This window comes from Amphiura filiformis, chromosome 10 (assembly GCF_039555335.1).
Source record: "Amphiura filiformis chromosome 10, Afil_fr2py, whole genome shotgun sequence".
In the NCBI taxonomy this organism is placed as follows: Eukaryota; Metazoa; Echinodermata; class Ophiuroidea; order Amphilepidida; family Amphiuridae; genus Amphiura; species Amphiura filiformis.
The window spans coordinates 45,828,851-45,856,788 of record NC_092637.1 but is presented as its reverse complement, the minus strand read 5'-3'; the positions used below and the strand labels follow the sequence as shown (position 1 = coordinate 45,856,788).

Here is a 27,938-nt window from a genome sequence, read left to right as displayed (position 1 = left end):
ACATTTTGACATTTTGAAAATATTTTTGACTTATTTTAAAAAGTATTAAGGGGGAACTTTGTGGACCCTATATTATGAACAGTCAGGCATTACACTGATCGGAACTGGCTGCAAGGTCTTTCTCACCCACTACATCTGCCCCCTCAATTCAAATGCACTTAATCAAGAGAGCGGATAATTTCAGTTTGTATTTGTTTTGTTTTTTACCATTATAGAGACCTTGGAGTGTGACAGTGGCCCATGTCAGAATGGGGGTACATGTTTTGAGGGGCCTCTAAGTTACTTCTGCTTTTGTGCTAGTGGATACCAGGGCTTACATTGTGAAATTGCACCAGGTAGGATATTGCATTGCATTGCATTGCATTACGTTGTGTTGTGTTGCGTTGCGTTGCGTTGCGTTGCGTTGCATTGCTAGCAATGCATTGTATTGCGTTGCATTGCGTTGCATTGCGTTGCATTGCGTTGCATTGCGTTGCATTGCGTTGCATTGCGTTGCATTGCGTTGCATTGCGTTGCATTGCGTTGCATTGCGTTGCATTACGTTGCATTGCGTTGCATTGCATTGCATTGAATTTTTTTAGGGCCTCTAAGTTACTTCTGCTTTTGTGCCAGTGGATACCAGGGCTTACATTGTGAAATTGCACCAGGTAGGATATTGCATTGCATTGCATTGCATTGCAGTGCATTATGTTGTGTTGTGTTGCGTTGCGTTGCGTTGCGTTGCGTTGCTTTGCGTTGCGTTGAATTGCATTGCATTGCATTGAATTGAATTGCATTGCATTGCATTGCATTGCATTGCATTGCATTGCATTGCATTGCATTGCATTGCATTGCATTGCATTGCATTGCATTGTTTTTACATTGCTTTGCATTGTTTTTGGATTGCATTGCATTTTACTTTAAATAGCCCACTGTTAATTTTATTTTCCACATCTCCTGTTTCACAGCTGACACTGAACCACCAATCATTCAAAGTTGCCCCAATGATATATCCATCACACTGCCCCCTGGTGCTTCGCCTCCAATACCAATCGTGTGGGGTGATGTGATGGCCACAGACAACGTAGGGGTGACGGAGACGATATCACCCAGCCAAAGCAGCGGTGACTTCTTTCCCATCGGTGTAACTCCTCTGTCATACAGATTTACAGATGCTGCTGGAAATGTTGCTTATTGCAATTTTACTGTCTCTATCATGACAGGTAGGACCATTGTTTCCATGTGTGTGGGTGGGGGTGCATGTGTATGCGTTTGCATTACAAATTCTTCCGAGGACTCTGACATAACAACACATCGACACACCGAGGACATTTTTTTTACCGAGGACCTAAACATGTGTCCTCGCTACCCAAACCTTGTTAAACGGTGAAAAATGAGGTATTATACCCTACTACCACCTCTATAGCTTAATGTCCTCGTAGTGTTAACTGGAATCGAATTTATTCGGTATTACCTCTTCAGCACATGACATAACAACCCACCGACACACCGAGGACACACACACATTTGGACTTGTAAAAATTTCGTCATATTTTTTTCAGGTCCTCGGAAGTTATGTAATGCACGGGGGGGTGCTCCTATTCATAATACCTTGTGGAACAAATTATGCATTCTGAGCATGCCTTATGGAGATAATTTCCTTTGTGGAGACACATAAAAAAAGCTCCATATGTGAAAATTCAACACAGGACATCAGAAATTGCTTTTAAAGTGATTGCAGCAGTTTAGGAGTGTGACAGTAGCCCCTACCGAGTGTGCCATGCTTCTGCATTCCACATCAAAATATTATATTTTCTCAATTAGGGGTGGTGCAATAATTATGTGTACCCCGGTGGTGAATTCTCAAAATGGTCTGCCAAAATCGCTTGCCCCCCCCTCTGACCATGCCAAAAAAATCTTTGCCCCCCTTTTGATGTGCCAAAAAACCTTTGCCCCCCTTTTCATGTGCCAAACAATCTTTGCCCCCCCTTACATGGTAAAATCTTTGGAACCTGAATTTAAAACCTTAAATTGTCTTATCATATAATGCGAGCGCAGCGAGCAGGAAATTTTGCATATTTTAACATGTTCCTAACGTTTTCCTACACCTTTTTAGGGCGTAATATAGAAACGGTGCCCAAAATATCTGTGACAAAAACTCGCTTGCCCCCCCCCTTTTGACCTGCCAAAAAAATGCTTTGCCCCTCCCTTTTGGCCTGCCAAAAAATCTTTGCCCCCTCTATAATTGACCACCCCAGGGGTACACATAATTATTGCACCACCCCTTATGCAGCATATGTTTCATTAACCCTCCTGTATACTACAAAATACTACTTGATATATGCGCTGTTCGTGCGTGCATCCCACGTGGTGTGATGACGCAATCGCCCTAAGTGATATATAGGCATGGTTTCGCTGGCCAGCGAAGCCCAAGACCCGTGGCAAAGTGTCGCCGACCGAGTGCTTGGCATGATGCATGCGAGGGGTCTCGGGTTTGAATCCCACCAAGAGCAAACAACTTCTTTCTTTCTTTTCTCTCTTTATTCTTTCCTTCTTTCCCTTCCCATCGCCAAAAAGCCCTTAGGCGGTTAGGGTTAAAGTCACTTTTTGTTATTACTATAGATATTGATGTGTGTTCCGATAGCCCTTGCCAGAATGTTGGTACATATTAAATGATCTAGTTAATGAATACACTTGTAGCTGTCCACTGGGATATGATGGAACCATTTGATTATACGTGCAGTTTAAAATTTTCTTGAAAAGTCTATAAATTTCCGAATTCTACATTTTCATGACCAGATTTGGAATCAGCATGAAAAATGCATTAAAATGAGAATAAACAAGCCTAGTATTGTTTGAGATAGCTTTTGATATTTTGAGAAAATATCTCAAAACTTGGGCTTTTTATGTTGAAGCCTATGGCTAGCATGCAGAGCATTATATTTTGATAGATATTGATGAATGTTCCAGTAACCCTTGCCAGAATAGTGGTACATGTAATGATCTAGACGATGCATACAGTTGTCGCTGTCCACTGGGATATGATGAAACCATTTAACCATTACACATTTGTATGACCACATTTGGAATCGGCATGAAAAATACATTCAAATGAGTACAAACAAGCCCAGCATTATTTCAGTGATTCTTGCTATAGCTCATGATATTTTGAGAAAATATCTCAAAACTTGGGCTTTTTATGTTGAAGCCTATAGCATGCAAAGCATTAAAGTCATATTTTTTTTATAGATATTGATGAGTGTGCCAGTGACCCTTGCCAGAATGGAGGTACATGTAATGATCTAGTCAATGAGTACACCTGTAGCTGTCCACTGGGATATGAAGGACTCAACTGTGAAACCAGTAAGTATTGATTGAAGTCATATGGTATAAACACATCCCAAAAAGTAATTCCTCCCTTTATTAGAAGGCAGGAACACAAGTCACCGATGTCATCCAGACTGTGAAACAAAAGGAGTGGTCTTGGGCTGGTCACCTAGCTAGAACATCAGATGGACGATGGACCACACTGGTTACATATCAATGGATACCTAGATATGGTACTAGGCACCCAGGAAGACAGAAAGGTAGATGGAAAGATGGAATTACAAAATTTCTTGATGTAACGTGGATGAGAAAGATGTGGAATAAATCAGAGTGGCGTCACCTTGGAGAGGCCTTCACTCTGCAATGGGTCGATGATGGCTTAGGATGATGATGATGATGATGAACTCAAAAAATCCCATTTTAAAATTGAAACACAAAAAATAAACCTGTTTTAAAGGAGACCTGATGTATGCTTTCCGGTACTTCTATCCAATCAGTTGATGAAATTAGCTGATGAATATGCAATCGGTGTAATAATAATGAATATGCACATCTTCTATCCAATTAGTTGATGCAATTAGCTCATGAATATGCAGTAGGTGTAATAATAATGAATATGCATGTCCCTTTTTTTTAGGGATACAAGTATCTGCTTGTGACCCTTATCAGAAGATGGAACATGTCTTGAAGGAGACCTTGTGTTTGCTTTGGTAGTTCTATCCAATCAGTTGATGTAATTACACTTGGTTTCAGAGAAGAACAGCACTCCTTTGCTCAGATTGACGCGGGCGCCCTGTTAATGAGCGACATACACAGAGCTTTGTGTTCACTTCAAGGGCGCCGATCTGCGCCGATCAACGATTTGATGCACAATCAGCAATCAGCCAATCAGATTATCGGTCTGTTGCTATGATTGTCAGACGATTGATTCAGCCAATCAGAACCCCACTTCTGTGTTTACGCTCTGCACACTCTCAAAATGTAAACAAGTGCTGTTCTTCTCTGAAAAAATTGTAGCTCATGAATATGTAAGAGGTGTAATAATAATGAATATGCATGTTCCATTTTATTTTCAGGGATACAAGTATGTGATAGTGGTCCTTGTCAGAATGATGGTACATGTTTTGAAGGCAGTGAGTTGTTTGCGTACAGATGCTTCTGTCCACCGGGATATTCTGGAACCAATTGTGAAAATATTATTACACCAGGTAAGTTCAGGTGTTTGTGTTTGAAATTTATAATCAGGGTTCCCCCGGTCCTTGAAAGTCCTTGAAATTGTATACACCTTTTCAAGGCCTTGAAAGTCCTGGAAATTTGCACAAGGTCCTTGAAAATCCTTACCTAAAGTATAATTTTGACAAAATTTGGGGAGTGGAGAGGAGCTGTCAGCAGAAAAAAAGTAGTTCACAGCATCTTGCGAATGGTAGTGAGCTTTAGCAAAAATTGCATTGCTCAATTCATAGCAAGCGTGTAGAAGAATTCAAATATCACAGATATACTTTTGTAGGTCCTGTGGTTCTTGAGTTATGTTGCAAAGAGGGTTGAAACAACAACACTTTTGTAAAACGTACATAACTCATTAACAACAATAAATTAAGCAAGTTTTCAAAGTATATGATTTATAGAATGAACTTTTGCAAAACACCAAAGTGTTATTTTTCAATAATATATTGATTCAGATAATGAAAATCAATTTTTTTTTTGCTTCTTCTACCAACAATACCTCGTATACCCTTAACCAACTCTATTTGAAATTCACCCGCCCTCTGTGGAAGATTCAGGTTGAATCGTTCTCAGAGAGTGTATGAAATTCAAATGTAGCCACCTAATGTGTTCATTCCATTTGAAATTCATACTATCCTTGCGAAAGATATTTCCAAACTCTAACACGGGGGAGTGTGGATTTTAAATGGTTTAGCCCAATTTTTGTTCTGTCTGAGTTACAATTTGTAAATGAAAGACTTTAAATGGCTCACTGTTAATTTTTTTGCACTTCCCCTGTTATGATGGCATGGTGGTGCAGCGGTATGGGCTCTACAGTCACAGGGTGCCATCGTGTTGCGCACTTGGGCAAGGCACTTTACCTCACTTGCCTCTCTCTTCCCAGGGGAAAAAGGGGGAGCTGTTATGAATATTGTCCATTGAATGCTGCCCAAAGGTATGAGCATGCCTTGCGCATTTTATGGCAGCTGACATATTCTAACCACAGCAGAATAAATGTAAAGCACTTTGATACAAGGTAAATGCGCTGTATAAATGCCAGCCTTTATTTATTTTTATTCACAGGTGCTGACACTGAACCGCCAGTCATTCATAGTTGTCCTAGTGATATATCCATTACACTGCCCTCTGGTACCTCGTCTCAGATACCAATCTTGTGGGGTGAAGTGATGGCCACAGACAACGTAGGGGTGACGGAGACGATATCACCCAGCCAAAGCAGTGGGGACTTCTTTCCCATCGGTGTAACTCCTCTGTCATACAGATTTGCAGATGCTGCTGGAAATGTTGCTTATTGCAATTTTACTGTCTCTATAGTGACAGGTAGGACCATTGTTGTTTCTGTATGTTTCCACCCATTCTTTTTTTTAATTCATAGTTTTTTATTACAAAACAAATCACAACAAACAAAATTACAAATTGCAAGAATCACTTAAAGTTTACTTTCATACAAAAAGTATTGTATACCTAAACATTGTATACCTACGTTAGTACACCGTTTCAAACACCCTTTATCAGTGGAAGTTGGTGGCCCAATGGTGAGGGCATCTGTCTAGTGATCGGAAGGTTACGGGTTTGAATCCCGCAAAAACTACAAAAAAGACAGTCAAGAATACAGAGCTTGTGCACTTAGTCCATTCCTGGTATTGACAATTCCGATACATATGTCTGGTTTGCATTAGTATGCTGCTCAACAAAGCACAGTGATTTATAGTGCGCTACGCACAGGCACAACCTATAGACGTTGATCTACAAGCCTCAGCACACTTTACAGGTTGCCGCTGACCACTACGGCCCCGTAGACCATTTAACAACAATTCAGGGACATTGCTGCTTCAAAGAGCGCACACCCTAGACATACCACAAATAACCTTCACACCCAGGATCAGCTCCCCGAGTTTCATGCAGGTTAAAACGAGACAATTAGCAGTAAGTTCCTTGTCCAGGGGACTTTCAAGTTAACTCAATTTTTTCCACAATAGTGTACTAGGCACTGCCAGGGTTCGAACCTGCAACCTCTCGCACCATAGTCAAAAGCCTTTACAGTGCATGGACAACTGCATATTCTAACACATAGTTATCTTTTCAAAAGAGGCTCACTCCACAGAACATGTACATGACTGTTTTAGCCATCAAAGTTTAACATGTAATCCAATTATCATTATTTTGATTTCTTAGCCAAAATGATTGCCTCACAAAGTCTACCACATATTTACTATCATCTTTGAAGGGGCGTGATCCAGGTACCAGGGAGTTATGTAGCTACTTCGTTGATGATGGGGTTTTATGTTGTTGTCCTTATCTCCCTCCTCGTCCGGTTACAATTGTAGCAGTGAGGAGTGCTAAAGCAGAAGCAGAAGTCAGTCTCAAATTATCTGAAAATGTCATTAAATATCATGGAAAATGTCCTGAAATTCCACAAAATTGAAAGTCTGTTTGAACCTTGAAAAGTGGCAACATGGTGATCATTTTTGATTTTCTCAAGCTTTGGTCAATGATTGGGGTACTCCAGTCAAAATCCAAACACCCTCTATATAGAAGATACGTCCTTAACCTCTGACACATGAAGTGTAGATTTCAAAATAGAATCACCCATTTAGCTAAACCCATTTGAAATTCACACTCCCTGTGTAAAAGGTTATGGTCATGTTTTCCATAGGAGGTGTATGGATTCAAACTGGAATTGCCTGTTCAAAAGGCAAACATAAATCCATTGTCCAGCCACTAAATATTGTTTATTGTCAAACCAATAATTGAAAACCGAATTAAAAAAGACTAGTTTGCGTATGACGTCCTGTCAACCAGACCAAAAATGCTGTACTGCGCAGGTCAACAGCCAATCACACGTCACCTTTGCCCTGACGTCAGATGCAAACTAGCCTTTTAAATTCGTTCTTCAATTATACCAATTTGATTTACAGAAACCATTGTATGCGACAGTTTGCCTTGTCAAAATGGCGGTATTTGTACTGATGGAGATGAATTCTACACATGTCAGTGTCAACCTGGATATACTGGGATCAACTGTGAATTTGGTAAGCGCACCCTGACACGCTTAAATACTCACAAAGTCACCCCACCATACACAAACACAGATACACATAAACTACGCAAAAAAAGTTTCTTTATGGTTAGGAAATTTACCCACTATTAAAATCTAGCAACTAATTTTGTACGTTTGCTAAATAATCGCATGCAGGGGATTGTCCTGCGCATTTTGACACCTCAATCACTACCCTACGACACTCCTGAGAAATGATATGAATGTTTAAGTACCAAGAGGTTGACAAATGGCAAAGAAGCCTATTCAATGGTTTTAGAGCTGATTTACTGATCCAAGACGGTTCATTATTCCTGCCTTTTCAATTTGAATTGAAAGCATTTTCCTTGATGCATGTTGGATAATTCTTTGCTTATTGTGCAGATGAATGATCAAAGACAAAAGTGAGTGGGTACTAAGACATTAACGTTTTGAGAGATGGGTTTGGAAAAGAGATTCAAAACAGGTCATGATTACAGCAGTTTGGAAGATACTGTATGTTCAATATGTTACCAAAACATGACAGATGGAGAATTGTTGGTATGTTACAAGCTGGTTAAACGGTGGACACACAAAGACCAGAAAGACTGGTAAAGAAAGAGATTAATCTCAAGTGAAGTTGGAAACGGCAGTATGATGCCTGAAATGTGCTCAGCAAGTAAACAAAAAATGTTATCTGAATGTTTTTTGTTTTTTGTGTTCTTTTATGCTGAAAACTTGAATAGGCCCTTTTGCAATTTTTATTTTTCGATCTTGTATTACTTAAACATTCATATCTTTTCTCAGGAGTGTCGTAGGGTAGTGATTGAGGTGTCAAAATGCGCAGGACAACCCCCCGCATGCGATTATTTAGCAAACGTACAAAATTAGTCGCTAGATTTTAATAGTGGGTAACTTTCCTAACCATAAAGAAACTTTATTTGCGTAGTGTATTATCAATCAAAGTGGAGCTTTTAGCATTTCTAAGCTTAATCCTCTTCAGCCCTACAGCCTATTCTTATCATATCTCTGATTGGCTCAATACATAATATAGCCCTCTTTGTATTGGTTAACAAGAAATCTTTGATCAGGGGGATAAAACAAAATGGAAAGAGGTTCAGATGGAATTGAAACAAATTATAAAGAGGGCACGGTTGTTTGATGTATATAGAATTGGCTTCATTATTAACTAAATGCAAACTATAGATGGCGATATTTATTCTAAATTATATTTCTTTATTTGCAAGACGTAGGTGATTAATACTGCCATTAAAACAGCTGGAATAGGTGAAACAAGCAACAAGTAAATTTTATAAACATATTTTATCAAACAATAAAAGGAATTATTTGTATTAAAAGCTTGAAAGAGTAATTTCCAGTAACTAAATAGCGCCACCAATTTTGTCATTAATAGGCAAATTTTATATCCGAAAAAGCTTTAAAAAATGCTTTAAAAGTGAATAATTTTGTAAAAGAGGGGAAATTAAAGTTGTGAATGACTCAAAAGCATCGTATACATTAGCATGATATCGCTTTGAGCTGTTTAAGCCTAAAATTTGGTTGCACATTATGTTTTGTTTGAAAAAAACTAATAAATAATCCCATCAAACAACCGTGAGGGAGAAAGAAAGGTACAGGACCAAAATTGAGCAAAATTTTACTCAAAATAACATAAAACACGTTTGGAAAGGTATACGACTTGTGAGCAGGTATTCAAACACTTCCAGTTTATGAAACAGTTGGCCAAACCACTTAAGAATATGCTAACAAGTTAATGATTTTTACAATCGTTTTTGACAAACATGACTTTAGTGATGAAGTTTTTAGTCTGGGTACCACTTTAGAATCCGAAATCTGATAACGGTTCTATTTTGTAAGTGAGAATAAAGGGGTTTTTTTAGCCGCTGCCATATGCATGCATCTATCATCTCATATAACATGGGCGGCACCATTAATTTTGGCATAAACAACTCGACTTTGCCTAATTCTACTTAAAGTAATGATGTTGCTTGAGATGATAGATGCACATTCACAACCTCATTAATAAACGCGATACATATTTATTTATTTGCCAAAATGCAAACACGGAACGCGGTTATTAATATTCAACAGTGGACCTCCGTGCCATCAACGTAAATATTAGTATCCTCTGCACGCGCAGTGTTGTGCGTTGAACAAACTGCCCACGCTGGCTGCTTTATTTCGCAGATTGTGATTCGCACTTCTGTTATTGGTCGTCCTGTTTTAGCCTGTTCGATTTTTGGAAAGGCAACATGTGAAAATTGTTTACTTTTACAAACTTTTGCATTATTATGTAAAGTAAAGAGATGAAAGTGATGGTTATGAAAGAGGTTGATCATTTTGCATCGGTAATATGTCTGACATTGTGAAAAAAATAAACATTTTGCCTTTGGAACCGAGGAATATATTCCGAGGTCCAAAGTAAAAGATTTTTCACAATGCCCTCAAAATAACCGATGCGCAGTTATTAACCTCTAAACAGCGACTATAAACAATATTTTTATTCTCCTATTAATTAATTAATTATTTTTTCTTTATCGTTACCTCTCAGATATAAATGAGTGTGCATCTACCCCTGTCTCAATGAAGGGATCTGTATAGATAGTATCAACAGGTTTTTCTGCTCCTGTCTGCCAGGATATTCAGGAGATCTATGTGAAGAAAGTAAGTTGATTTGCCCATTATGTTACATACCGTATTTACTCCATTAACCCCATCAGAACTACTTGCCGATTGGCAATGAATATTGTGTCCAATTTTGAACCAATCAAGGAGGGTATTATAAATAAGATCAAATACAAGGTTGATTATAAATAGTTTAAAGCCTAGTCATAATTGGCAATTAATATGAGCATTTCAAGTAATCAACCAATCAGAAATGCTGTTAGATGACCAGTAGTGTCCAGAGGATTAAACGCTCCATGGTCCGTGACATTTTGGCCCTCACACATGTGTGGGGCTTATGTTATCATCCAGATGTTTGTTTGTTTGTTTGCTTGTTTGTTTGGCTGTCTGGGCGGAAGCAAATTCTTAATCCACTCTGCAGCTTAAACGCAATAACCGATCAACTTCATATTTGGGTTGGTGATTGGATATGTTAGCCTGATGTGCTGTATAGTTTTGTGTCATGTTATTTACATATTTATGAATATTAATGATCTGATTTGCATATTTTGCGTACATTTTCATTAATCCACTCTACAGTTTAATTGCAAAGGCAGATGCACTTCAAACTTGGTATGTGGATTGGAGATGGTGGTTTGATATGCTGTATAGATTTGTGTCATGTTATTTGCATATTTATGAATATTAATGAGCTTATTTGCATATTTTTCCTACATTTTCATTAATCCACTCTGCAGCTAAAACGCAATAACCGATCAACTTCAAATTTGGTTTGGTGATTGAATATGGTAGCCTGATGTGCTGTATAGTTTTGAGTCATGTTATTTGCATATTTATGAATGTTAATAAGCTAATTTGCCTATTTTGGCATTAATCCACTCTGCAGCTAAAACGCAATAACCGATCAACTTCAAACTTGGTATGTGGATTGGATATGGTGGCCTGATGTGCTGTATAGTTTTGTGTCATGTTATTTACAAATTTATGAATATCAATGAGCTTATTTGCATATTATTTGTATAAATCTACAAACACCTATGTGGGGGCCACCTTAATTACGAACCGCGTTATTCTAGATGAAAGAGGGGGAGTTTATATCAGAGGTCTTTTTTACAATGATAATTCCCTAAAAATTTGTAAGGTAAGTATAAGAACTTTGGATCAATAGCTTTTATTTTACTTCTGGATTTGTGATGTCATTTTTGTTAATTACTGATCGTGTGTGAACCTTGGTAAGCTTACATACACAAGATAGCATGGGAATTTCATCATTTCTTAAACATATTGGTTTAAAACATGGGGGCGTTTATTAGAGGAGAGTGCAGCGGTATTTGTCTGTTTAAATTTAAAGTGAGTCAGAGGGAGGGAAGCATCACACAGTTCTGTTTTGCACTCAAATATTAAGACAAATAAAGCTGACACACAAGAGGAATGGTTTGGGTTCTATAAAGGAGATCCCTAGGCTTGATAAGGGGTGTCATTTCTGCCACATCTGCACAATTTTTTCCTCACAATGGGGAAAATGCCGGCGAGCCACAGAGGCATGTTGCAGAAGAATGAGGGCATTTTATATGGTTGGCAATTCCAGTCCTTGATCACGATTTCATCTTGATCTGAAGGGCCTCCTGCACTATATGTGGGTACTCTCTATCATCCGTGGCTAAAACTTTGTGTATTCCCAGTCAATGTTCTAAAAATGTCCCCCCCCCCATTCTCAAGCTTTAAGATGCAATTATCATTCAATTTCAGGCTCTTGCTAATAAATGCAGGAGGTACACTATTTGCCTTCCATGAGCAGCAAACCAAAATGACGGATTTTAAGTGTTTTTGAAGACTACTAATATTTTGACAAAATATCTAAACATTGAAATTTCCTCCTTAAAAATACCAAGAAATCAAGAAATAGGTCAGCAACTTGCTCCTCCCCTGGCCACTGACCATATATCCCATATTGCCTATCGGTATTGGCTGCAAGATCATAATTTGTTCATCCTATTAAGGGATCTGGAATGAGCGTTTATGGCGTTTCGACAGTATTTTTTATGGGACATGAGAGCACCTCAGACGTATCGAATTGCATTCTTTCTGATATCAAATAATTTTTATTTTTTGAAATTCACGATATAATACAAATTTTATGACAAATTATTAAAATTTGATATTTTTCAAATTTTTGATATATAACAGTCCTCGAAATAAATTTTATAAATCTAATAATATATTCTTAAAGTGTATGTAGCTGGGAGGAAAAACGACGATCAATTGAAAATTTTGACCTTTTATATATATTGAAGATATGGATTTTTTTCCCAAAAGACCTATTTTTTGTTGGTGTTTTGGGAAAAAAATCCATATCTTCAATAATGAAAAGGTCAAAATTTTCAATTGATCGTCAATCCCACCTACATACACTTTAAGTATAAATCATCAGATTTATAAAGTTTACTTCAAGTACTGTTAAATATCAAAAATATCAATTTTTAATGATTTGCCATAAAATGTGTATTACATTGCTAATTTCATAAAATGAAAATTATTTGATATCAGAAGGACATTCTTCAGATTCAGAATGCAATTCGATATGTCTGATGTGCTCTAATGTCCCACAATAAATACTGTCCAAACGTTCATACCCCTTCCCTTAACCCAGAGAACTAAGTGTAATAATTTTCATACTTATGTGACTAAATATGCAGTTCTGATGTCTTCCGCTAGGAATGCGACGAACATCATTCAAACCTAATACCTATAGATTTATATCTTCCGCTCTTCTCCAACGTGGCTCTTTAGCTCAGTTGGTTAGAGCGTTGTGCTTGTAATACGAAGGTCGCCGGTGCGAATCCGACCGGATGCACTGTTGTTGTTTTTTAATTTTAATTTTCAACATTTATGTGCACTGGCCTACTCTGGGAAAAGATTATAATTTGTTCATCCTATTAACCCAGAGAACTAAGTATAATAATTTTCATACTTATGTGACTTCGTGTATTTGTTATAAATATGCAGTTCTGATGTCTTCCACTAGGAATGCGACGAACATCATTCAAACCTAATACCTATAGATTTATATCTTCCACTCTTCTCCAACATGCCACTTTAGCTCAGTTGGTTAGAGCGTCATGCTAGTAATACGAAGGTCGTCGGTGCGAATCCGGCCGGATGCACTGTTGTTGTTTTTTAAAATTTTTATTTTCAACATTTATGTGCACTGGCCTACTCTGGGAAAAGATTATAATTTGTTCATCCTATTAACCCAGAGAACTAAGTTTAATAATTTTCATACTTATGTGACTTCGTGTATTTGTTATAAATATGCAGTTTTGATGTCTTCCGCTAGGAATGCGACAAACATCATTCAAACCTAATACCTATAGATTTATATCTTCCGCTCTTCTCCAACGTGGCTCTTTAGCTCAGTTGGTTAGAGCGTCATGCTAGTAATACGAAGGTCGCTGGTTCGAAAAACCCGCCGGATGCACTGTTGTTGTTTTTTTAAATTTTTATTTTCAACATTTATGTGCACTGGCCTACTCTGGGAAAAGATTATAATTTGTTCATCCTATTAACCCAGAGAACTAAGTATAATAATTTTCATACTTATGTGACTTCGTGTATTTGTTATAAATATGCAGTTTTGATGCCTTCCGCTAGGAATGCGACGTAACATCATTCAACCTAATACCTATAGATTTATATCTTCCGCTTTTCTCCAACGTGGCTCTTTAGCTCAGTTGGTTAGAGCGTCATGCTAGTAATAATGAAGGTCGAGGTTCGAATCCGGCCGGATGCACTGTTGTTGTTTTTTAAAATTTTTATTTTCAACATTTATGCACTGGCCTACTCTGGGAAAAGATTATAATTTGTTCATCCTATTAACCCAGAGAACTAAGTATAATAATTTTCATACTTATGTGACTTCGTGTATTTGTTATAAATATGCAGTTTTGATGCCTTCCGCTAGGAATGCGACGAACATCATTCGAACCTAATACCTATAGATTTATATCTTCCGCTCTTCTCCAACGTGGCTCTTTAGCTCAGTTGGTTAGAGCGTCATGCTAGTAATACGAAGGTCGCAGGTTTGAATCCAGCCGGATGCACTGTTGTTGTTTTTTTAAATTTTAATTTTCAACATGTGCACTGGCCTACTCTGGGAAAAGATTATAATTTGTTCATCCTATTAACCCAGAGAACTAAGTATAATAATTTTCATACTTATGTGACTTTGTGTATTTGTTATAAATATGCAGTTCTGATGTCTTCCGCTAGGAATGCGACAAACATCATTCAAACCTAATACCTATAGATTTATATCTTCCGCTCTTCTCCAACGTGGCTCTTTAGCTCAGTTGGTTAGAGCGTCGTGCTTGGAATACGAAGGTCGGGGTGGAATCAGGCCGGATGCACTGTTGTTTTTTTTTTTTAATTTTTATTTTCAACATTTATGTGCACTGCCCTAATCTGGGAAAAGATTATAATTTGTTCATCCTATTAACCCAGAGAACTAAGTATAATAATTTTCATACTTATGTGACTTCGTGTATTTGTTATAAATATGCAGTTTTGATGCCTTCCGCTAGGAATGCGATGAACATCATTCGAACCTAATACCTATAGATTTATATCTTCCGTTCTTCTCCAACATGCCACTTTAGCTCAGTTGGTTAGAGTGTCATGCTAGTAATACGAAGGTCGCGGGTTCGAATCCGGCCGGATGCACTGGTTTTTTTTTCAACGTTTATGTGCACTGGCCTACTCTGGGGAAAGATTATAATTTGTTCATCCTATTAAAGGAGGATTTTGTGATCCTAGTATCCTCTTTTTATGACATTTTTCAGTAGATATCCACGAAAAAAGCTTATTTCCAAAATTTCAGTTGATTCCGATTTTATGCTTATGCGAGTTATGCATGATTATGTGTATTACACTGCTCCATAGACAATGTGTTGTAATTTCGCTCTGGTGCACCAGAACGAAATTCAAATTTGGCGCGATATTTTTGCTAAACGAATTAATCTGCAAGAAATATTTGGTACATAAACATTATGTAGCCAGAGGTATCCAGTGGTGTAAAAATCTCAACTTTTTTGAGAAAAAGTGGGGGATGAGGCTGTGGATCACTTAAATGCCCTTTAACCCAGAGAACTAAGTATAATAATTTTCATATCCCATATTGGCTTAATATGAAATTCTCCACTTAGACATAGCAAAATCTTCTGTATTATACATTAAAAGCAAATTATGAAGCCCTAGTGGTTGAATGACTGTTGAAAGGAAGTATTTCCTTTTGTTTCCTATTGTTTTGGAAACTCTTTAACTGCTCACATCTTTAGAACTGGTTGTCTGTCCAAATTCAATGGGGTTTCCTGCAAACTGTAGCTTTGCAAATGCTGTTTACAATCCTATAAGAAACTGAAAATTGAAGATGTCCGACTTCAGACTTTTGCTTGATCACACCACATTTGTTGGTGACAATGTGATACAAAGCAATAAACAAGATACAAAGTTCTGTACCCAGGGGGCTATTTTTTCATGATTTTTTGTGTGAACTGGAGAGGCTTCCCACAGGTACTCCCTAGACATGCATCCATTTTGTTAAGATGCTTTTATTGATAATACTATTTTTGTGTTCTTTCAGTTACTGATCGCTGTCTATCAGGACCTTGTTTGAATGGTGGCACATGTTTTCCACATCCAACACAAGTGGGCGCTTTCCTCTGCCAGTGTCCAAGTGGATTTGCAGGAACTAGTTGTGAAATAGGTAAAGTTGATCTGTTAGAAGCATGTTTATAATACTAGCCTACTAGTAGGATCTGGTAGACAATATTTGTTAATTTTTTGAAAAATATGTTTGTCTGAAAAAAATTATCAAAAATGCTTTAAGATCCTAGCGTCCTCTTTTAGGATATTATTCAGTAGAAATCCATGAAAAAAGCTTATTCCCGAAATTTCAGCTGATTCTGATTTTGCGTTTTCAAGTTACATGTATGCATGATAATGTGTAATACACTGGGCTACTGTGTTGAAATTTTGTTTTGGTGTACAAGAACGTAATTCAGATTTGGCGATCTATTTGCGAAACAAATTAATCTGCAAGAAGTTTTTTGTACATAAACATTATGTAGCCAGAGGTTTCCAGTGGTATAAAAAAAACTTTCAGTGATTCTTGTGATAGGTCTAGATAGTTTGAAAAAATATCTCAAAACATGGGCTTTTTATGTTGACGTCTATGGCCAGTACACAGAGCATTATGTAAAATTTCAACACAGGACATCAGAAATTGCTTTTAAAGGGAATGCAGCAGTGATCTTCTTTGTGTGAAGGAGTGTGACAGTAGCCCGTACCCAGTGTGCCATGCTTCTACATTCCACATTAAAATGTTATATTTTCTCAATTATTTAGCATATGTTTCATTAAAGTCAATATTTTATTATAGATATTAATGAGTGTTTGAGTACACTTGTAGCTGTTCACTGGGATATGATAAAACCATTTGATTATACGCGGATGTCGACTGCAGACGACAAGTTTAAAATTTTCTTGAAAAATTCAAAAATTTACATTTTACATTTGCATGACCACATTTGGAATCGGCATGAAAAATGCATTAAGATGAGTGAGTACAAACAAGCCCAGCATTATTTCAGTGATTCTAGCAATAGCTCATGATATTTTGAGAAAATATCTCAAAACTTGGGCTTTTTATGTTGAAGCCTAGCACGCAAAGCATTAAAGTCATATTTTTTTTGTAGATATTGATGAGTGTGCCAGTGACCCTTGCCAGAATGGTGGTACATGTAATGATCTAGTCAATGGATACACCTGTAGCTGTCCACTGGGATATCAAGGACTCAACTGTGAAAGTGGTAGGTTTCATAAAATTTAATAAATTGACGACAAGTTAAAAAAAAAATTTCAAATTCAAAAATTTCAGAATTGTACATTTTCATGCCCATATTTGGAATCAGCATGAAAAATGCATCAAAATGAGTACAAACAAGCCTAGTATTGGTTCAATGGTTCTTAAGATAGCTCTTGATATTTTCAGAAAATATCTCAAATCTTTGATATTTATGTTGGATCCCATGGCTAGCACGCAGAGCATTAAAAGTTAACTATTTGTCACATATGTGACCAATCAGGCTAAAGTCGGCAATAATGAAACTGAGATATAGGCGAAAAGTGAGTAGAAAAAAAAAGCCACAGGAAAATGGATATATAAAAGGTTCATAACTTTGCAACCGAGTATTCAAAAGACTTGGGGATTAACATCAGGAAGTATCGGTACTGAGCAAGTTAGTATAAAAAAAAATAAATGTAGATATTTATATAGCGCATTATGCCGTAAACAGCCTCAAAGCGCTTTACATTAATTCTGCCGTCATTCGAATATGTCGGAACTACGTTTGCTGCCTACAAATGGCGCAGGGTTTATCAGTACAACGACTGTGACTACCCCTAACAGCTTCCCATTGCACCTGGGTTGGGTGAGGCAAGCGAGGCAAAGCGCCTTGCCCAAGGGCGCAACACAGTGGTGGGACGGGGACTCGAACCCACACACGTCGAGCAAGCTCTCAGATTATGAGTCCAAGGACGTAACCACTGAGCCACAGTATGGTAGTATCTCAATTTTCAAAATTTCAGACTTTAGCCTGAGTGGATCAGATTGGGTCACATATAATTATTTGAAACTTTTAAACTAATTCACACAAGCAAAATGAAAACTCACTCAGAAATTTTCGTGACTCATCCGAGTTCACTTCTTCAGCTGTTGTGACTGCTGGTAGACGTTAGCGGTACTGGAGTCACATGATCGATCTTGTGATATCGATCTATGTGACTCCAGAAGCCTTCCGTAGGTCTTGGGGAGGTGGTGGCAGCCTCTGTCTTGGTTGAGGTCTGGGTTGTTGGTAGCTATGTAAATAGACTCCTTCACACCTCTCTGATACCATCTTTGTTCAGTGTCAAGAATATTGACCTCCTTGGGGTCAAATGAGTGTTTGTGTGATTTCATGTGTGCACCGACGGGGAGGACTCACGCTTGTGCTCTGAAATGCGTTTACTTAGTGCTCTTTCCGATTCCCCAACGTAGGTGGAAGGACAGTCACCGCACTTGATCTGATATATAGATCCTGTCCGCTCACATGGGTCACATATGTTTGAACAGTTTCTTTTGCAAATTTGCACCAGGTGCAAAGTTATCGTCTCAATCCCAGCCGGTTTGTACTCCTTCGTCACTAAATAAACCCTCTGAAGACAAGCTCAAAATAACGATCTATCTGATTATGTTTATGAATTTCCATGTAAAAATTTGTCAATTATGAAGGAGTGTGAAGTTCAAATGGGGTTGGGTGACTCCATTTGAAACCTACACCCCCTGTGTGTGAGATTTTATGTCTTCCATGGGGGTGTATGGATTTTAAATAGAATAGCCCAAATAGTACAAATATCACTAACTAGTGTGTCCATTTGATTTTAGATATCCTGGAGTGTGCCAGTGACCCCTGTCAGAATGGCGGTACATGTAATGAAGGAGTCAATGGATATTTCTGTTCCTGTCTGCCACAATTTTATGGAACTAATTGTGAAAACAGTAAGTATTTCTTGGAAGTCATGTCGTTGTCTGCACCACATATATACTGCTGTATAGCAAAAGGCTGCCTTGTGTGATTTTTATTATCATTGTTGTATTTTACATTGTTATTTATATTTCAACATGTTTCTTACTTAATATGAATGGACATTGAGATAGTAATAATGTGATAATACCTCAAAATTATATAATGAAGTTAATTTTACAGTGTATCTCATCACAATTAGATGACTATAGTAAAAAGAATTCACACAAGGCAGCCTTTCGAAATATGACAGTATGTGATGCAGACAACACTGTGGCTTATAGCCATGATATGTAACATAATTTGATCCAGTTGGACCAAAGTTGGCGATAATGAAATTGAGATTTATGCAGAATATAACGAAAAATATAAGAAAATAGGCATATAAGAAGTTGTTCACAACTTTGTAACCAAGTATATCAGGGACGTGCAGAGTTGAGCAAGTTAGGTGATAACTCAATATTCAAAATTTCTGACTTTGGTCTTAGGTTAGCAACTATTTTATACTGTTGCAATTTGGTAGTTCGCAGCATCTTGAATCATAGATGAGGTAGTAATATACAATCAAGACTTTCAGCTATCCATTGCTAGTTGCAAGCTTTTCTTTAAAAAAATGCGTTCATAAACAATAAACTTTGTTTTACAAAAATGTATAAGGCATTTTAACCTTACCCTACCAGCAAAATTATTGGCCTCTAAGAACTACTTTAATTGGTTGCAAAAAGAGCTATATCATGTATTGAACCAATCAGAGATGTGGTAAGAACAGTCAGTAGGGCTGAAGGGGATTAAGCTTAAAATTGCTACAAGATCTATAAGCTTTATTTTGATTGGTTACTGAGATTGTTATATCATGTAATGAACCAATCAGAGGGCACTTGGCATGGGGTTTAAGTTTAAAGAGGAAGCCCCACCAGAGCAGTTCTTCTGGGGTGAACCAAACCTGTCTGGTTATCAAATTAGTCAGTGGCAAGGCTAAATCTGAATTTGACAGGTGCTAATTGATGTTTTAATGTTATTTCATCAATTAGCACCTGCGAAATTCAGAGATAACCTTGTCACTGATTAATTTGATAACCAGGATGGTTTGGTTCACCCCAGAAGAACTGCTCTGGTGGGGCTTCCTCTTTAAAGAAAAAAACCAGATTTTTGGTACAATTTCAACTTTATCATTTTCAGCTACTAACGAATGTGCAAGTGGTCCATGTGTGAATGGGCAGTGTATTGATGGTGAGGGTAGCTACACATGTACCTGTGATGCTGGATGGACTGGGACTCGCTGTGATATGGGTAAGCCATTCTAATGTTCTAATGCATTGCAAAACAAAGGGATTTGGACCAGAGAGTATATTATTTAAAGCAAAATGGAGCATTGACAGAACAATACTCTTTGCTCTCTCCGTTCTAAAATTTGCTGCATACATTACGTTTCACCACCTGAAGAGAATTGATCAAAAATTCAATTCCCTCCTGAGGTTAGTATCTGTCAATGAATTGACCATTATAGCTAGAGGCAATATATGACACACATGGGTCAATGAGTTATATAAAAATGACCTTGTGTGGTAGTTCCCAGGGAGTGAGTTTTGCCTGAGGTAATTTGTGGTTAAATGTTGATCCCTCACTATAGAGTTATTACTGTCGATTTGGTTGAAAAAGGAGGTGAGAAATGATCAATTTTCTTCAGGCAGTGAAACCTAATGTAAGTTTTGAGTTATTTCTCGTAATGAAGGGGGTAGCTACTTATAATCTGTAATGCATGTGTAATTGGACCCTTACAGGAAGAGATGAAACAAATCTTGATGCCTTTCATATGAGATCAACCTTCCTCCCCCCCCCCCATGCCCCCTGGACACCCCCCCACCAGGGGCCCTACCTGTTACACACTGAGTATACCTGGTGTAGAAGGTATATCTAGTGCCAGCAAACATATCGGAGCCAGTGAGTCTAAAACCAGTGCACTCATGATGTTGATGCATAAAGGTAGTACTTAATGTCCTTACTACAATTTTCAGATATTGACGAATGTGTAAGTAGTCCATGTGTGAATGGGCAGTGTGTCGATGAGGTCAACGCTTACAGCTGTACTTGTAATACTGGATGGATGGGGACTGTCTGTGATATGGGTAAGTTAAGCTAGTTTTTTGCAATTAAGAACAAAAATTGGGCTATTCCAGTTGAAATCCACACTACCCCTGTGGATGATTTTGGAAATATCTCTCACAGGGGGAGAATGAATTTCAAATGGAATGAACTTATTAGGCAGTTCCATTTGAATTCCATACACCCTCTAAGAAAGATTTAATCTGAATCTTCCACAGAGGAAGGGTGGGTTTCAAATGGAGCTGCCTATTGTGTTCATTCCATTTGAAACGCATACTCCCTCTGGAAGATATTTCCAAAATCTTCCACAGGGGTAGTGTGGATTTTAAATGAATAGCCCATTCTGTTTTTTTGCCAAGTACACATGCTTAGTTAATGGCTAGATAAGTTTGTGGTTGTACTTAACTCCATGAGAACTACCTGCCTATTGGTCAAAAAGAAGTTATCATTATCAATTGGCCCAATCAGCAACATTGTTAGAATTGTTTCACCACACAAAAAATGGGGTGAATTATTTGCAAAACTCTATTCTGATTGGTGATTAAAGTGAGATATCATGTAATTGACCAATCAGATGCAATGTTAGATCGGCAGGTAGTGCTCAGGGGGTTAATGACTAGATAAGTTTTTGTTGTACTTTTAAGATTAAAATCTTCAAATGTCAATGCATGCAGCATTAACAATGCAAGACCCCAAAGGGGAGTGCATTGTGATGGATAAATAAAACTGGCAAAGAATAAGAATCACTATATTTTAATAACATTATTTTTGATGTTCTCTGTGCTTCTACACACAGGAACATCACATATTTTTGCAATGTCTTTTTTGATAAGCTACTTTTATGCATTCGATTATTTAGACTCACAGTTTATGTTTTACCTAAAATTGTATTATTTAAAAATGTCATGAAAGATAAAATAATGAAAGCAAAATTGTTTAGATTTTTGTACATGCTTGTATTCAACGTCAACTATTATGATTTTTAGAATGTCTTGGTGGTATACAGTGTGTAAATGGACAATGTAATAACGATCTGACCTGTACCTGCCACTCTGGATGGACTGGAGCATTATGTGATATGGGTAGGCCATAAAGAAAATGCTCAAGCAATTGAGCGCACCATTGGTGCTCTTCTTGAAATGTGGTAGCTGGGTCTGTATGCACAAAACAAGACCAGGTCTAACTTAAGACCTGGTCTAATTTTGGAGATTAGATCCATGGAGAAGGAACTTTTCTAATATTATAGATCCTGTTTTAACATAGCAAATTAAAATAGCAAATACATGATATGTAGCTTAATATTAGATAATTTAATTTTTGGACTAAAAAGGTCTCATACATAGAGTATTAAATCTATGAAGAGCTTGTTTCCAAACCATGTTAAGTCCACAAACACATGTTTCTGATTTACCAGTGCGATATTGCAATGGGTTGTGATGTTATAGTTATAGTAATTTCAGTTTGATGCACCATTACAAAGCAAACCGTGGATGGTAACAATACTGTGTGAAATCTTTGGTTCCCAAATGAGAACAATAGTCTGCATATTGTTATAGCAGTATTGTTGTGATAAATAATGGCTTGTTGATAGTACAACTCATTGTTGCTAATGTCAAACTTGTCAAAGTAATTGTGATTGTATCACAGAAATAAATGAAAAACATGTGGTTGTGGACTTAACATGGTTTGGAAACAAGCTCTTCATAATAGTAAAGGGAACTTTGGTGCACTGACATAGAAGATGTACAGTGTGCAAATGGACTACGTAATAATGATCTGACTTGTACCTGTAACCCTGGATGCACTGGAACACTTTGTGATACCGGCCATAAATAAAAACCTCAGGTAATTGACCTTTTCGGTACATCCCATAAGCCTTTGAGTGTAGACCTGTGATGTCGTCACGCCGATGCGCAAATTGTAACTACGCACTTCACAGTTCACTGAACGATGTTCGCTAAACAAGGTGCACATCAGTGTGACATCATGTAACAACATCTCAGGTTTAGCAGCAAAGTCTTATGGGATTTATCGAGGTCAGTCGAGGTCAATTGAAATTAGTCGAGTAGATGCCTTTTGTTCTTCTCTCTATTGTGTTAACATGCGTATGACTAACATTTTCTTGTTTAAAGTTGATGCCTAACATGCGGAGATGTCAAAAATTACAGATGCCCAGTGGGCACTCTTGAGCAATAAAAGAAATATGAGGTCAAAGGTTATACAAGGGTCAAAACTCAAAATTGCTCCGATCTGGTTTAATTATGCCAAAATATTCCTTAGATCCCAAGTATTCAGATAATATACAGTTTGACCTACCTACGCCAAATCAGTTTGGTCAAAGGTTTAAATTTGGGCTCCATAGGGGTCAGACACATAAAGTTTTTCAGATTTTGATCAAAATGGTCTCAAAATGTTTGTCTGGTTATAATAATTCAGAAAAAGAATAGTTTTCACTATATGTACACCATTTCGTTACCTATGTAACACAGGAGAATATGTCAAAAGTAACTCCTTTTGTTTTGTTACCATGGTAATGAAACATAGAAAATAGTGAATACTGTTCTTTTCTGAATGATTATAACAGTACAAACATTTTGAGACTATTTTCATCAAAATTGTGGAACTTTTCTGTGTATGACCCCTACAGACCCAAATTCCAACCTTTTCACCAATAACGCCGGACTGATCCATCGTAGGTAGGTCAAACTATATATTTGCTGAATTCTTGTATTATGGGGAATATTTTGCAATGGGTTTTAACAAAATCAGAACAATTTTGAGTTTTGACCCTCTGTAAACTTGACCCTGAATTTCTCGGAATGCTCAAGGGTACCCATTGGGCACCCATTATATTCTTTTTCAATATGCCTCAGATATCAATATTAAAACAAAACATGTTAGTCATACCCAACTTTACACTCTTAAGCAAGTTCTATCTGACTAACTGTGATAGAGGTGTCTAAAAGGTCTCATAAATTAAATTGAATTGAATTAGATTAGATTAGAAAACCTCTAAAATGACAGAGATTGATACGAAATTGTGTGCATTTGTTAAGGGATCTGGAATGATCGTTTTGAGCGTTTCGACAGTATTTTTTGTGGGACATGAGAGCACATCAGACATATCGAATTGCATTCTGAATACGAAGAATGTCTATCTGATATCAAATAATTTTAATTTTTTGAAATTCACAATATAATACAAATTTTATGACAAATTATTAAAATTTGATATTTTTCACATTTTTGATGTATAACAGTCCTCAAAGTAAATTTTATAAATCTAATGACATATTCTTAAAGTGTATGTAGCTGGGAGGTAAAGCCGACGATCAATTGAAAATTTTGACCTTTCATATTAAAGATATGGATTTTTTTCCCAAAAAGACCTAATTTTTTTTGTGTTTTGGGAAAAAAATCCATATCTTCAATATGAAAGGTCAACATTTTCAATTGATCGTCGGCTTTTCATCCCACCTACATACACTTTAAGTATAAATCATCAGTTTACTTTGAGTACTGTTAAATATCAAAAATATCAATTTTTAATCATTTGCCATAAAATGTGTATTACATTGCGAATTTCAAAAAATCAAAATTATTTGATATCAGAAAGACATTATTCGTATTCAGAATGCAATTCGATATGTCTGATGTGCTCTAATGTCCCACAATAAATACTGTCCAAACGTGCATACCCCACCCCATAAAGTTGCAAACAAAAAGGAGCACACAGAGCTGTGGAGGTGAATTGCAGAGCGCAATAATGGCATAACCCAAAACAAACGCTAAGTCATATCTATCGCATCATGCCCAAATATTCATCAGTAAATATTGTAACAATCCATGCATTTTAAGTTAACCATTGAATAAACCGGGCACTTGGGAACTTGAGATAGTCGACCTGGGCTCTTTACGGGCAAAAAAGCTCATTTTAGTATCGATCTTTGTCAATTTAGGAAATGTGGTATCAATTTGGAGCTGACAGGATGCTGCACACGACCGTGTCAATCAAATTTTTCATAACATAAACAGGTTTAGATTTACGATAGGTTATTTAAGGCCTAAAAAAATGTTTGATTGGTGTAACATTAAAAAACAAATTAGGGTAGGTCGGTCAGCAATTGTTTGCTTTTTCTAAATTTATCTTTATTATTATTATTATTATTTTTACACACACATCTTAAGCTGTAAATTGCATATGATTAAGGCCTTGGGACTTAAAAAAATTGTTTTTTTTTAATTTTTTTTTTTAAATTATTTTTTATTTTTTGGCAAAAAAATAAGAAAAACAGTCTAGGGTTGGGCATACTTTTAGGTTCGGTCAGGTTATGCCAATCAAACAATTTTTAAGGCCTAAGTGAGGAGTTCCTGTTTGTGTTGTGTTATTTCCGCATGTTGAAGAATCTCAGATTACTATCAAGTGTTCCTTGCATAACCCTCTCAACACGGGTGTCGACTGCAGTGGACAAATTACTTTTTTTTTATCAAAAATTTCAGAATTGTACATTTTTATGACCATATTTGGAATTGGTATAAAAAATGCTTTAAAATGAGTACAAACAAGCCTAGTATGGGATCAGTGCTTCTTAAGATATCCCTTGATATTTTGAGAAAATGTCTCAAAATTTGGGCTTTTTATGTTGAAGCCTAATAAGCACTTGGATGTTTTACAAATAGTTCATTCTACAAATCATATACTTTGAAAACTTGGTTGATTTATTCTTGTTAATGAGTTATGTACGTTTTACAAAAGTGTTGTTGTTTCAGCCCTCTTTACAACATAACTCAAGAACCACAGGACCTTCAAAACTATATCTGTGATATTTTAACTCTTCTACTCACTCGCTATGAAATGATCAATGCAATTTTTGTCAAAGCTCACTACCATTTGCAAGATGTTGTGAACTACCAAATCGCAACAGTTTAAAATAGTTGCTCACCTTAAACTAAAGAGATACAGACCAATCACCAATAGGCAATGTCCCAGCATCACATACCATAATATTTTTACGGTCTTTCGTGTGAAGACGCAATGCCGGCGTGATTTGTTAGCTCTTTGGAAGCTCTTTCTGAAATAGCTGCCAGGTGTCAAATGATTACAATATAGAAACTGACAAATGTCTAAAGGGAAGCTATTGCAAATAGGCCTTCCTTGCACTCTAACCCCTTATAGACCACTTGACATCATTGTTTATCAACAAAGGCGAGGGACTGGTCTATCGATATGCTTTAACGAACCGCTACACTGTTCAATGGCTTTCTTGTACTATATGAAATGTGGTGGGCGATTTAAAATGCATGTGCCCTTAGCAAACTACGATGCGTACACACGCTGTAGGGCAAAGAACAATGGAAATTGCCATAATTTGCGCGCATACTACCGGGCAATGACGTCACATGTCAAGTGGTCTATAGATATAATCTTTAAACCTTATGTTTAGTTTGTGTGCACAAAACTATATTTGAAATTTCAATTGAATGAACACAGCTTTCTGCAGTTGTACTTGATTCAACCGCAATTGTATAACACATATTTCAAAGTACAACGCAAACGCACAACCTTGGATACAGTAATTAAAATACTAACCAATCACAAATTCATTAGTTGGCATTGATGAATTCACTTCCGTTTTATGCATGTACAGCCGCACATGCCGGCGTACATTGCGCAGTGTACGCAAAAAATCGTCACCCTATGTCGGGCTGTGTTCATTCAATTGAAATTTCAAGTATTATGTAGTCTACATTTAATTGCTTTATTATCATTTTCAGATACTGATGAATGTGCTAGCAGCCCTTGTTTGAATGGTGGGCAGTGTGTTGATGAGGTCAATGGATATACATGTACCTGTGAACCTGGATGGACTGGGAGTCGTTGTAATATGGGTAAGCCAATGTGTTCGTAAATAAAAGAATTAAAATGAAATTTGCGAATCACAAAGTGAATTTTAGGGGGGGAAATCTAAATATTTTAATTTTGATATAAAATTTTTGGCTCATGGCAAAAATGTGGCCAATTCTCTACAAACTAGTGAATTTTTCTATATTTCTTTGGGGGAGGGGGGGTGTCAAAGCCTAAGTTGGGTATGAGGGAGAAATATATTTCTCTCACCACCCCTCCTCTGATGCAGCAACTGGTCATTATTGGTTTTTATTACATAAACTTTTGGTGTGATTTTCATATAGCCTGTTTTTGTTTCATATAGTTGAGTTGACTTGTGATGTCACACAGTGTCATCGCCCAGATATCTTCATGGCAGAAATCGCTATGCACTACGAACTTACACACTATACCGCTGTATCTAAATACTCGACAGCTTTGTAAGGTCAAATTGTTCACTGTGAGGTTACCACGCTTGCGAAGCTGTTTTGTGTGACCTTTATGCTAATTCAGTGACCCGTGTTCACTCACGCTGCCCGCCGTGAATCAAATCATCCTCCAGACACGCTCCATAAGATATGCTAATGCATGGAGTACAAAGAATTACTATGATCAATACCAGTTAAACAGGTGATTGGTATTGTACTACATGCATTTGCATGTCTTCTGGAGCGTGTCTGGAGGATGATTTGGCCGAGTAAAAATAAAAACATGTTTCGCGTCCGGGATTAGCAAAAGGAAGAAGAGGGGCTTGAGGTCCTTTTTATTTTATTGTACGCACCCGCTAGTGATCACAGAACCATCAAGAATTGTTTCTTGCATATTAGCAAGGCTACAGAAAACATCTCAACTTCCAAGACACCTTTCTTCAAACGTTTTGACTGAATTATAAAAAACTGAAAATGAATTTGAAGCAGCCTCAAAAAAGGAAGCGGGAGGGGACGAGAAACAGGTTTTATTTTTATTCGGCCTTATGATCTTCCGTGCAGTAGAAACGGAAAATCCAAATATTACTCAAATTTGGTCCAACTTTGGCGTAAATGTAACACAAAACTCGAAAATGTAACACGCTCAAACTTGCATAGTGTTATACTGTGTAGTTTTCCGATGATGAAAAAAATCAAAGTATTCATCGGAAAAA

At 37.1% G+C, this 27,938-nt stretch overlaps 1 protein-coding gene across 3 annotated transcripts in view; it reads left to right on the top strand.

The window, feature by feature from the left end:
• Nucleotides 1-27,938, top strand: part of LOC140162942 (uncharacterized) — a 179,397-nt gene that overhangs the window by 142,777 nt on the left and 8,682 nt on the right. For all 3 annotated transcript variants that reach the window (XM_072186259.1, XM_072186258.1, XM_072186256.1), the window contains 11 exons: nt 216-335; nt 948-1,202; nt 3,229-3,342; nt 4,383-4,514; nt 5,593-5,850; nt 16,945-17,058; nt 18,672-18,785; nt 19,990-20,100; nt 20,826-20,936; nt 21,900-21,995; nt 26,689-26,802. In XM_072186259.1, coding sequence (XP_072042360.1) covers nt 216-335; nt 948-1,202; nt 3,229-3,342; nt 4,383-4,514; nt 5,593-5,850; nt 16,945-17,058; nt 18,672-18,785; nt 19,990-20,100; nt 20,826-20,936; nt 21,900-21,995; nt 26,689-26,802 — 1,539 coding nt within the window. The remainder of the gene's footprint in view (nt 1-215; nt 336-947; nt 1,203-3,228; nt 3,343-4,382; nt 4,515-5,592; nt 5,851-16,944; nt 17,059-18,671; nt 18,786-19,989; nt 20,101-20,825; nt 20,937-21,899; nt 21,996-26,688; nt 26,803-27,938) is intronic.